General features: G+C 31.9%; 3 protein-coding genes across 13 annotated transcripts in view; 1 reads left to right on the plus strand and 2 right to left on the minus strand.

Moving 5' to 3' along the window:
- The window catches only part of LOC100877029 (dymeclin), a 5,549-nt gene extending 4,901 nt beyond the window's left edge, over positions 1–648 (minus strand). For 4 of the 6 annotated variants that reach the window (XM_003706066.3, XM_012291905.2, XM_076534707.1 and 1 more), the window contains exon 1: positions 223–361. The gene's annotated coding sequence lies outside the window, so the exon portion shown is untranslated. Of the gene's footprint in view, positions 1–41; positions 61–222; positions 362–524 lie in introns of those variants that run through there. The other 2 variants (XM_076534705.1, XM_076534706.1) reach the window with 2 other exon arrangements.
- Positions 447–7,889, plus strand: LOC100877556 (IQ motif-containing protein H). Of its 6 annotated transcripts, none has more exons than XM_076534700.1 (8): positions 447–570; positions 929–1,099; positions 1,987–2,391; positions 3,403–3,916; positions 4,294–5,458; positions 6,003–6,261; positions 6,759–6,960; positions 7,556–7,889. In XM_076534700.1, exons 2-8 carry the CDS (start codon positions 951–953, stop codon positions 7,823–7,825), a joined length of 2,964 nt encoding a protein of 987 aa, XP_076390815.1. In that variant the 5' UTR covers positions 447–570; positions 929–950; the 3' UTR covers positions 7,826–7,889. The 6 variants fall into 6 exon arrangements, with proteins under 6 accessions (XP_076390815.1, XP_076390814.1, XP_076390817.1 ...); XM_076534699.1 differs by having other exon boundaries at positions 563–699; XM_076534701.1 differs by lacking the exon at positions 447–570 and adding an exon at positions 759–874.
- Positions 7,890–8,660: 771 nt separating this feature from the next.
- Positions 8,661–12,992, minus strand: LOC100877448 (mitochondrial 2-oxoglutarate/malate carrier protein). Its single transcript, XM_003706069.2, has 7 exons — positions 12,836–12,992; positions 12,595–12,769; positions 11,716–11,925; positions 10,457–10,590; positions 10,152–10,322; positions 9,404–9,503; positions 8,661–8,883 (listed from the first exon to the last, which is right to left on the minus strand). The coding sequence occupies exons 2-7, from the start codon at positions 12,663–12,665 to the stop codon at positions 8,679–8,681; spliced, it is 891 nt and encodes a 296-aa protein (XP_003706117.2). The 5' UTR covers positions 12,666–12,769; positions 12,836–12,992; the 3' UTR covers positions 8,661–8,678.
- Positions 12,993–13,261: the final 269 nt, after the last annotated feature.

Below are 13,261 nucleotides of genomic sequence, written 5' to 3' on the forward strand. Positions count from 1 at the left end.
CTTCAATTTTTAATCACACTAAAAATATTTTATATATATACTTTCAGTGTATTTAAGAGTATATCTTTTAAAATTTCACACCATTATGGTTTATATTTTTATTTCGCAAATTATATGTAATCACAATTTTGAATGATCGATTGTATCGAAAAGTTCGATAATACTACGCTAATGAGGGAAAGTACGACTTTAATTCTATGAAAACATTAAATATCAACATACTTTGACAACCAACTGTCATAGAAGCTCAATAAGAAGATAACGGTTATTTAGTAATGGAGTTTGGTCTTATATACTATTGTTCTTATGATTTTCCGTTTTTCTCGTGTAAAAATTATTATCAAAAGTTTTTACAACACGTTCGTTAGTAACGTGAATATCATTACAGACACGAAGAAATATAACCTCTTCACATGTCAACCGATTACTTTACGAATATATAGATAAATCATAATGAGCGCCATCTTCGTAATTTGTTAAATATAAACGTCCAATTATTTAAATCAACACCAATTTACAATTACATTCGATCTTACTGCATAAATATGCGACTAAAAGTTAATAAAAAAGGTAAAATTCAAGTTTTGTATATAACACATGGAAACAGTTCCACATCATTCAGGTGACGTATCGATACGGCTCTCGAACAATGCGCACAAACGTAATCAACTAATCGACTATTTGATTTTGCTATCTAAGGTAATCAAAAAAGAAATAACTAATTTTTCTGATAATTATACTTCATAATTAACGTATCATTACAAAATCAGCCCCAAAAAGAAGCACCAAAATATAATGTAAAAAATAACAAATATAATAAACGTAATACCTCAATTAAGTAGCTGCCATTTATCGAGCTTGTATGTAACGAAATGTACGTACTATAAATAAGTAAATTTTTATTGTATTAAATTATTTTCTGTTTCAGATTGTTTCTGAGAATTATTAAAATGAATTGCGAACACGAATTATTGCAAACTGACGAGGTGTACTCTCAATGTATAAATATGATACAAAATAGTCTCATAGGAATTCGACAAGAAATAACTCCGATTAAAAAATTTATTGGCGATCGGAAGAGAGACATTAAAAAAATATGGTTTGTTAATGATTTTTACGTGATGTAGTGTTTCAAGTGAAGATATATTAAATAATTTGAAATATGTTTAAATAAGAGGCCTTTGTACCAGTTTATTTTAGTCTTTTTTTGTAGATATGATATAATTGATAAGAAGTTACAGTATAAATTGATATTTGTTAATATTAATATTGTGTAGTATTAATATCCACTGTATTTTAACATGTTAGCATATTAATATTAATACACAATATTAATATGTTATATACATAGAGTATATATATTTATATATTCCAAAGTTCTAAAATTCAAAAATTTCTAAATTCCAAAATTCCAAAATTCCAAAATTCCAAAATTCCAAAATTCCAAAATTCCAAAATTCCAAATTTCCAAAATTCCAAATTTCCAAATTTCCAAATTTCCAAATTTCCAAAATTCCAAATTTGCAAAATTCCAAATTTCCAAATTTCCAAATTTCCAAATTTCCAAATTTGCAAAATTCCAAATTTGCAAAATTCCAAATTTGCAAAATTCCAAATTTCCAAAATTCCAAAATTCCAAAATTCCAAATTTCCAAAATTCCAAATTTCTAAAATTCCAAAATTCTAAGAATCCAAATTTCCAAATTTCCAAAACTCTAAAACTCAAAAATTCCAAATTTCCAAGATTCCAAAATTCCAAGAATCCAAATTTCCAAATTTCCAAAATTTCAAAGTTCTAAAATTCCAAAGTTCCAAAATTCCAAAGTTACAAATATATATATTAATAATAATAATATAATAATATTGTGCATTAATATCAATATACTCACATGTTAATAAATATAAAATATACACATGTTATATATATTAATTTTTTTAATATTCACAGTCCAACTATTAATAATAATATTCCTAATTTATGAATAGTTCAAAAGCTAAGGCAAAGGACTGCGGCATACTAGGATTAACACGAGCTTTCTATCAGTACACATTAAGGGAGTTGATGAACATAGAACAAGCATGCGAGGAGTGTCTCCTACGTTTAAAAATCGATTTGTTAACTGCAACGAGGGATCGCATGCAACCACCGTCTTACCTGTCCACGAAGGAAATAGACAGAAGCTACGAAATATGTTGCGACGCATTAAATCAGGCTAAGGACGAACTGTCATGTTGCTATACTTTGGAAAATATATCTAAAGCGAATCAGCATGATACAGAGCCGAGGGGATCCATACGAACTTTGTTTGATGAATCTGATTTGAAGTTTAGACACGAAATGATTTATCTCAGGACGAAAATGTTCTCGTTGCCCAGAAAACGAGTCGACTTGTAGGTAATTTTACCAAAATTTTTATATTAAACATTTATACAGGGTGGCCCACATTTTGCCATTTAAATTTGTGTCATTATTATTACTCATAGCAAACAATGTTTCGGATGAAGTTGAATGGCTTTGGGAGGGGCATATGCTGGTAGTATATTTTTTTGTAGGTGGACGTGTAAAGGACATATGAAGGTCATTAATGCTTTTTTAAATGGAATCACATATTTTTTATTGCATCAGTTACTCCTTCATATTCTTTACAAAAAAGTATTAATCTATTTATGTGAAAAAATCATTAGTTTAGGAGATATTTTAATTCTAACTTGTTAGGAAATCGTGACTTTCTGGTCAATATTATGAATTGCCCTAACTGAACAGCAAATGTTTTTCTACATACTTTGAGAGGTCACGTGTCACCAAACGAATTGTGAGCTTTTGTATTTTTTTGTTACGCAGTAACAGTGAAAAGTCTCTGTTACGTCTCTAGTACGGCGAATACGACGATACGGTGAGTTATCACTTCATAATGAAGTATTCTAAAGAAGAAAAGATAGACATGTTATCAGTTTATTTTGAAGCTGGGAAAAGTGCTACACATGCAGAAAGATTATACACTGCGGAATGTTAGTAAGTCATTAATTTCTCGATTCAGAAAGTGTTCTGATGCAAATGGTCGCCACATTGAACCTTTTCTGTAAATAGACATTAAAATTAAAATATCTCCTAAACTAATGATTTTCTCACATAAATAGATTAATACTTTTTTGTAAAGAATATGAAGGAGTAACTGATGCAATAAAAAATATATGATTCCATTTAAAAAAACATTAATGACCTTCATATGTCCTTTACACGTCGACCTACAAAAAAAATATACCACCAGCATATGCCCCTCTCAAAGCCATTCAACTTCATCCGAAACATGAGTAATAATAATGACGCAAATCTAGATGGCAAAATGTGGTGAGTCCTTCCAACTGAAGTCTACATCAACACAAATATCCTATATTTTCCAGCGAAAGCGGAAACGAAATCACCGCCGAGTCCGTCGACGAAAAGCACGTCCGCACAAGCGTCAAACTGTCTCTGCAACCGAAAGCCTTCATGGAAGTCCTCCATCAAAAAGAGCCACCGCATTTGTTCTCCATAGACTACGAATTATCTAAACTTCCCAATTTGAAGTGCATCGACGGATATTTCAGACACTGCGACATTTGGTCGAGGATCTTGGACGTCCACGGCAATCAATACGGATCCAGATGGCATTTAGTTCTCCGACCTCAAATAGAACGAATCGTCAGAAAACGTGCGATACCTGTCTTACATCTGAAACCGCGTGCCACTTTCAATTTTCTGTCCACTATCGAGGAAAATGGGGCGAACTTCTTATTGGAGAAGCGAGATTTAATCAGACTGGTAGGAAATAAAAAGGAAATTCGATGCTTGACAACGTGGAGAGCGCAATTTTGCACGATCGAAGGACAACATATCGCTGCGACCATGATACAGGCTCTATGGCGCGGTTACTTGGTTAATATCTCTAAATATGGATGGATTTGTTGTTACGAGTTCTTTTTTAAATTTTTATATTGCATTTTGAGTATGGTTTAAGTGATTCATACTTCACTTAATATTTGGACCATTCATTTTGAAAGTGTAAGTTCTGATTTGGGTTCTCATTTTACGAAAATTAAAATATTAGTGAGTTGACAATATTAGTCAAGTCTAGTTTCTACTAAATTATCAATATGTTATTGATTATATTTCTTGTAGGAAAATTTAACTAAAGTATACTGTAAATGGACTTACACTTTAACAATATCTTGACAAATATCCAACCACTTCATAAACTACATCCACAAAAATAATTAAAAATCAAAATATCTCTAATATATTAATTTTTTCAGCTACGAAAAAGAAAACGAGAATCAAACCGTCTCTACATCGCCGCGAGCTACATCTGGTTCTCCTGGCTGGCCCTAAAGCAACGTCGAGACCTCCACCAGCGTTACCTGCAGCGAATGCTGATCTCCCTGCAAACCACCCGCGAGTTGTCCCTAAAACTCAGCAAGGAGTTCAACAACATAGTGAAATATCCCCACGTGATGATCCACCTGCCCTCCATCGGTCATCCGTACGACGTCCGTCAAACCTTCGACCCGAAGACGTTCCGGCTGATGCAGAACGTGTCGAGCATGAGGATCTGCATGGTCCGCAACCCCAACACGGAAATAATCTACGTTCTCCCCTTGAAACCGACGGAGGACCTGCTGATGATGTACAGCGACTTGATCGAGTCGATAAACCCAGCGGACTCCAAACGCATCACCTTCATCGCTCTGTCGCAGATCGACACCTTCAAAAACCGATCTATGAACTTGTCGCGAATCCTGCATTGCTCTGAGGACTCTTTACAAGAAATAAGAAAGAAAATCGCCGGGAAGGCGGCATTTTTCTTGCCGTGGTTCGTCGATGAGTGCGACATGCGTCTGGCAGGTAGTCTGAACATTCCTCTGCTGAGTCCAGACATGGAACTCCAGCGTACGATGCTGAACGCGTCCACCATGACGTCCATCATCGAGAACCTGGGTCTGCTGCAGCCCATACACGCCAGGAACATTAAGGACTACAAAACTCTCTGTACTACTCTGGCAAACTTCATTGTTCTTCATACGGAGGTCTGCGTGTGGCTCATCAAGCTCAATTACGGAATACTGAACAGACACTTCGGCATCTTTCTTATTAATCACATAAGCGTTCCGTTTATGCCGCTGCTGAGGAGGGAGAGGGAGAAACATGGACAGGCGTGGAAGCAGTATCCTAGTTTGAGGGAAGCGTTCCTGGAGCAGTTGATGCAACATTTGCCCAGGGTCGTTTCGAGCGTGACGCGGTTGTCCAAGTTGTATGCGTCATGGAAGGAGTTCTTTGTGCACATTCAGAAGTATGGGTGCTTGCTGCAGGCTATTCCTATGGAGAAGAACTCGAAGACTATTTCGGTGTCGCTGTTTTTGGCGGGAAAGTGGTCGGGGATGCAACCGAAGTGGATTGGGACTGCTGATAAGCTTAATTTGGGTAGAGAGATTTTGTGGAGTCTGTACAAGTATTAATTTATAATTTACTTGGTTTATGTTTGATGGAAGATGTATGTAGTGTTAGTTGAGGTCTCTAATAAGCATATTCTGAGAACGGCCTTTGATAATCAGAGATTTGTTTCATAATGATAGGTAACTATTTTATGTAAGTAGCTATGTAAGTGTCTATGTTTAACTCTGATTGCTAACTATATTGTTGTTTAACTCTCTGATTGTTAACTATACTGTTGTTTAACTCTGATTGCTAACTATATTGTTGTTTAACTCTCTGATTGTTAACTATACTGTTGTTTAACTCTCTGATTGTTAACTATACTATTGTCTAACTCTCTGATTGTTAACTATACTGTTGTTTAACTCTCTGATTGTTAACTATACTATTATTTAACTCTCTGATTGTTAACTATACTATTATTTAATTCTCTGATTGTTAACTATACTGTTGTCTAACTCTCTGATTGTTAACTATACTGTTGTTTAACTCTCTAATTGTTAACTATACTAATTTAACTCTCTGTCAACAGAGTCAGAAGTGATTTCGACCTTCCTGTACATGATACCACAGAGCTCGTTGGACATGAACGAACTGAAGAGCACCGTTAATAAATTCGCTATGGGGATTCAAAATGACGGTTACGTTGGTTATTTAACCGTCGATTGCTATTGTTATACGGATCAATACGACGAAAAATTGACGGTGTTGCTGCAGAACGTGCGGCCCTTTTATTCCTTTGTGGAAAGTTATATTGATTGGCTGAAATTTGTTATTGGAGGAACATACATGTAAAGATTTGTTTCTCTGTTTGTAGCTGTAAGATAATAATATTAATTTTATCTCTAAAAATTTATCAAAAATTTATCTGTAAATTTTTGTATGGAAGTCTTGTTAATATAGTTTAAATTAACAAGACTATAGCTCTGAAATTTTTAAATTCTGAAAGTTTTAGAACAGAAGATCAATTTTGACAATATATTATTAAGAATCATTTATTCAATTATAAAAATTATATATTAATAACAATCATTATTAATTGTTATTGTTATGTACTTACCAGTTATTTTTAAATATTTTCTATTGTTTTTATTTATTGATATTTTAACAATTTTAAGATGCTTTCTTTACTTTCATGTAAAATCGTTTTGAACTCTTTTAATGTTTTACAATTTTTAAGTCTCTGTTATTTTGATTATTATAAGTTACTTTTAAGACTTAAATAATGCAAAGTAATTTATCTTTAATTCTGAATAGTTTGATAATACAAACATAAATGTTTAAACAGTGCAGAAAAGAATCAGTTCCTGGCGGATGTTCCTGTAATCCCAGACTCCCAGCGCAAGAATTCGGCCATTTTCGTATCTCACAGAACACCAAAATGGAACGAAACACAAGAAAGATGCGCCATAATAATCGGTCAAATGTATCATACACGGTTTTCAGTTTACCGATGGCCTCAACTCAAGGATTTATTCGAAAGATGTGGTGTATGTTCAACCATTTTGTTCCTTATGACACTAGTAGAAGATTCTTAATATTAATGAAAAACTATCGTAGCCATTTTCGTTAAATTTTAAGTTTTAAATTGATACAAGATTAAAAAGATTAAAATTTAATATCCTGAAATTGAATTTTTATTAACACTTTATTGCACTGTTATAAATATGTTATATAAAATAATTTGATACGGGACTTGTACCTTTTTAAAATATTACAAATCTGCGAAATTATATAATTTCTGTTTGAACAAATTTGTGAAACATATTTTATAAAATTGAAAGTAGTCACAACAAGGGATTAAACATACATTTTTATTTCTATTTTCACTCAAATTTTATGATCAATCTTTTGTTAACGTCCGGCAAAATTAATTAACTATCAATCTCACTCAAAATGCCTCAAATACAATCAATCTTGTGTTAGTACAAAAATACAGAAATCTTGTATTGTACAAAACTAATTTTCTGCCAGTTTTTCTAAAAATACCTCAAATTTTACAATCAGTTTTGTGTTAATATAAAAATCTTAAATTATACAAAATTAATCTCCTATCAAATTTACTAAGACTATTCTTTTTTTTAGATAACCTTCGATTCAAAGAAAAAGCTAGGATCCAGCATAATCTTGCACGACAACGAAATTCGACATTTCGGACTCATGATAGCTGCCAGTCCCTCAATGGTGGACACATTAACCATGGCTTGTACTAATTTGATAAAACTGAACGAAGCACTTACTTTGAAATCAAAAGGAAAATTTGAGACGAATTTACCAACGCTTATTGATTTCTTTGAGCGACAAATTCTTGATTATAAGAATTTGGCTGTTGATGAATGTCTGCCTAATATGTGAATTACTAGTTGTGATTTTGTAATCTGACTTAATGTAGCTTTTATTAAAACCATTATAATTTTTATTGAAACTTGTCATTCTTTATACTAACTTATTTATTCTTGTTTAATTAAGTCAGATGTTCACATATTTTGTTTAATACTAAGTTTATTATATTTATGAATTTATCGGAATTATAACTTTAACATTAGGTTTAAGGGACGCATTTGATTTTGGCGCATTTCGAATTTTTTTAGGAAAATTACAAAAACCGTTCGCATTTTTATTTTATCTTGTACGGACTTTTATCCGTTGAACGAGGTAAGTATTGAAGTCTATTTTCTTCAGAAGCTTTGAAATATTGAAATTTGCTATGTGGTATACCTATCTCTACGGATGTGCGTTAATTTCACGCGATCGTAATGTAAATAAAATTTTTAGTAAATTAGTTTTACCCAGGCGAAAATTACAACAATAATAAATATGAATGCACCGACAATACCTTATAAACGACGGACTTCGCTAGTCCGGGTCGCACGCGGCCGGCTCAGCCGGTATGCCGGGTTCGGACCCGGGGTCGCAGTACAAATCGCAGTTCGCAGGGTAGAGGGAAGTAAAAATATGAGTGTAGAATATTGAAGTAGTGCACTAAAATATTATCGAATAATAAAAACTTTCTATAAATACATCTCCTATTTTCATTTCTTACTTGTAGTGTTCAATTATATTGCTTTCTAGTTGTTTTTCTTTAAATATATTCGTTCGTGCGTCAAATTGACGCGTATCAATCAAAATATCAATTAATTTAAAAAAAGTCTCACGAATAATAATAATGTACAATGCAAAAACAAACATCTTTAAACTATATAAGACTTTATTCACTAGGAGGTACAAATAATTCAAGGTAAAGACGATGTAATTGATCGAAACAAATCATTGTTACTGTCGCGTTTGGTGCTGCTCTACAATAGTAAGGTAAAAATCCTCGCCATAACGCAGTTATGCCTTCAGTTCGTGCTATGGTAACCAACATTCCCACAATTCCCGGCGGTTTCGTTGGCTGTGTCCAATTTTGTATTCTATTTACAAAATCAGAAAGGAAATATTAATTTCGTATGAAGAAGATAAAAGTGTTTATTAATTAATAACGTTAATTAATGCTGTTCATTGGACAAAGTCAGCTTCAAAAATTCAAGTAGCTTCTCGTCATCAAACCGATGCAGATAATGGCTCATTTATTAAAATGTCGAAAATATAAATTTATATTATGAAGTCATAGAGATTGAAATTAATATTAAATCAATTTCGAAATGATATTAGTAATTATCTTTTAGAAGTACATTGATTAAATTAAAGTATAAACTTGAATGTTATAAACTTGTATGTCGATTTAAAAACTGATAATTAAATTTTGGTTATAGTATTGTTTACAATCTCTATAATTTCTGTGATTTAATTACAGAATTGAACAGACTGTCAATACAAATATTTTTTATAGAAAACTAGTAATTAGCTTATTATGGAGTAATTTAAATTTAGTTTAAAGAAAATATGAATTATCGAGGGAAAAATAAATTAAATAAATTAAATCATGTTTACCTAGTTTTAGCTACGTCCATCGGAAGTGAAGTCGAACACATCACAAACCCAGATATCATGGCCGCAAGGAATTGTAACAACACACCTTCTTCAAAATGGCCTATAAATATTAATCAATAACGTTCAACTATTTGATAAAATATTTTTATTTAAACTTTTTGTACCCGATCATTTGACATTTTATTATAAACCTTTTGTTAACAAATGAATCATTTTTATATGTATACGTTACAGTCGCCGTCCATCGAATTACCACGCACGAAAATTTCACTCTTATGGCCATAATTATGTCATATACGGAAAATCTTAGGTCACGCAAAATTATTACTAAATACGTTGATAACGATATAGCAACCGATTTGTTACTGTCGATAATAATCAAATTGTGTGGGTGATGAGCGATTAAGGGCCGTGCGTTTACGTTAGGCTCGAGTATAGCGCTGGAGGTGAAATTTGAATGCCATAGAAAATGTCCGCCTACCAAAAGACTAGTTTAGAACTCTCCAACCACGTTATCCGAGTTGAAAAGAATTACAGATACTTGGGAAAATAACGAAGATATAAAGCATATGATCAATGTATACAGAGCATGCCGCTGTGACCAAGGCAAAGGAAATACAAGATATTAACATGTGTTAATAATGTTATGTACAGTAGTAGCAGCTAATAAATTACAATTTGAGACTTTCTACGGAAAAAATGGTGGTTATTTGATGGCCAGGGACTGTATGCATACATAAATATGTACCTGTATCCTTTAACATTAATTTTGCTTTGCTGTATGTACCCAGCTGTGCCCCATTTACGATTGCTGCTCTGGCCATTGTTGGTACAGCTCCTCTCCATAATCCACGTATACCTTCTGTTTTCCCAATATCTATTAACCCGACAACTGCGTTTCTGTAATTCCTTCGTTTCTCTAAAAAGTTGACCTTGAATTCAGAGGATTTTCCAAAGTTTTACAATATATGAAATAGTAGAATCGATAAATAGTTAATATTATCGTATTTATTATCGAGAGAATAAATAAGGAATTATACGATTTTCTCTTACCTGGTGGTAAATGTACATCGGCTATCATACGAACTAGAACCAAATCGGTTGGTGTTCCGACAAATGAACCTACAATACCGGAAAACATCCCGATACCTACCATTGTAGGATAATTTAAACGTCCAAAATATACCCTGTATCATATAACCGTTTAATTATTTATCACATTACTAACTATTTAAAGTTGGGTATATTTTTTGTAGTAGTATGTATTATTATTCTTATTAGCTTCGAAATATTGAAACATTTCGGTACATTTAGGTATGTATATTTTTTTAGGTACATTTTTTGAAACGAAATCAATATTTCCTTTACAAAGATTAAATATTTAACTAAAGAAAGAAATAACATTTTGTTTCACCCACAAAGAATTTTATCTACAGGAAATTCAGAGGATTTATAAAAAATATTATTAAACAATTTAACTTCTCAATCTATAGTCCCTGGCCATCGAATAACCACCATAAATTTTCAGCATTTTTCTTTGTAAAATTAAAAAACCTCAAATTGTAATTTATTAGCTACTACTACTGTACATAACATTATTAACACATGTTAATATTCTATATTTCCTCTGCTTTGGTCACAGCGGCGTGCTCTGTATACATTGATCATATGCTTTATATCTTCGTTATTTTCCTAAATGTCTGTAATTCTTTTCAACTCGGATAACGTGGTTGTAGAGTTGTAAACTAGTCTTTTGGTAGACGGACATTTTCTATGGCATTCAAATTTCACCTCCAGCGCTATACTCGAGCCTAACGTAAACGCACGGCCCTTAATCGCTCATCACCCACACAATTTGATTATTATCGACAGTAACAAATCGGTTGCTATATCGTTATCAACGTATTTAGTAATAATTTTGCGTGACCTAAGATTTTCCGTATATGACATAATTATGGCCATAAAAGTGAAATTTTCGTACGTGGTAATTCGATGGCCAGGCACTGTAAACATGTGTGTACGAAGACTTTCAATTAATTACATTTACATTCAAGGTAAAAAATGATGAACCCCTTGTATTTTGACGAGTCGCGACGCACGAGTGCGTCATGTGATCAATTTTACTCGAATTTTGAATGGGGTTCAATTTGGAGTTGTCCAATTATAATTTGGGGAGTCAACGATTGCGTTATAGCTAAATTTTCGTACGTGGTAATTCAATGGCCAAGTATTAATTCATTATATAAAATTGCATTTTCATTCAACTTTAATTTTACCGATAGTTTAAAGTTTTATGAAAAAATTGTACTTACTGACTTATATCATACAATGTATTATACATTCCGAGTCTAGCAGTACTATATGTTAATTGACGAAGCATACTCGCAGTCCAACCAATGTAAAAACTCCGCACTCCAATTTCTCTTAAACAGTCGCGTATCGTTTGGGTCAAAGAGGTTTTTGATATTTGCATCCGTACTTTGAATACGTCGAAGGGGTGAGTTACGGTCTGGCCCATGGCTCTGTAAAGTTATTTTCAATTAGCTTTTATTAAACATTTTTGACCATTTATTGAAAACTTCTGTGAGGGATTTGACTTTGAAACTTTTATGTTTTATTATTCTTTACTTTCACAGTTTTCTTTAAATGTTTAAAATAATTAGCAGAATATTATTAATAAGTATATCCTATAACGACGTTATTAACATGTATTTATTATTCATAACATAATGTTATTAATATGTGTTTATTATTTATAACAGTATGTTAGTAATATGTATTTATTATTTATAACACAATGTAATTAATAAATGTTCAATGCGTCAAAACTGTAAATGCAATACATTCATATTGCAAATCAAAGGTGGTTATTTAAATAAATACCCATTTGAATGTTTATAACGTAATAAACATAAAGTAATATTATGTTATAATATTATGTTATAATATTACTTTATTATGATACTTATAATCATACCTATCATTATCATTCTAATTATCATTATAATAATATTTATAATGATTACTTACAATAGTAAGAAATTCATTAAGAAATGCAATACAATAAACATAAAAACAATTAAAGGTGAAGATAAAAAATATATAACAAATCTCTAACTTTCATTAATAAAAGTAATTTAATTTAAACTTTAAATTATATACTAAATACAATTATTTTTAAACTTCCTCACCCAGATATTCCGCCAATGACGAAGTGGATGAGAGGGGGCACATTGTTATCTTTAGACGATAGCAATAACATCGAATCATCCTATGATCGTTAAACCATATAACACGAAAAAACTACTATTTCTCTTATATCTTAAATAATAAATGTACGGTAACCTTTGCTTGCTTCTACAAATACTGAACATAGCAATATTAAAAAGTTTAAACATTGTTTCATCGTTTCATTTTTTTTATAATATTTACCATACTTCTGGTAAAACTCTTTATTTTCAATTTTACATTACTGTCAATTTTTACGAAGTTGTTAATTAATTTAAATTTAGAAAGACAATTCAAAAATAACTAATGTTATCGGGATTCTGAATTTTATTTTAATACATGTTGCTGAATGAAGGTTTAATTACAAATGATTTTGTTTTTTGAATAAAATTGAAAACTATCAAACGACGATAGCTTTAAAAATTAATCATTTGTTCATAAATTCAAATAGGACTCTTTCTGACCGACGGCTTTGATTATAGAATTCTTCTTGTTTGACGGCCATCGCTACTTTTCTGTCACATGTGCCTCCCTCTGGCGGTGAAAGATAGTAACTAATGAAATAGCAGTTTCAAAAGTGTGTAGTTCACCCTGTTTGCCGGAGAGATGGCGCCACACGTTAAATTTTTA

The sequence above is a fragment of the Megachile rotundata genome, chromosome 8 (assembly GCF_050947335.1).
Source record: "Megachile rotundata isolate GNS110a chromosome 8, iyMegRotu1, whole genome shotgun sequence".
Taxonomy (NCBI): domain Eukaryota; kingdom Metazoa; phylum Arthropoda; class Insecta; order Hymenoptera; family Megachilidae; genus Megachile; species Megachile rotundata.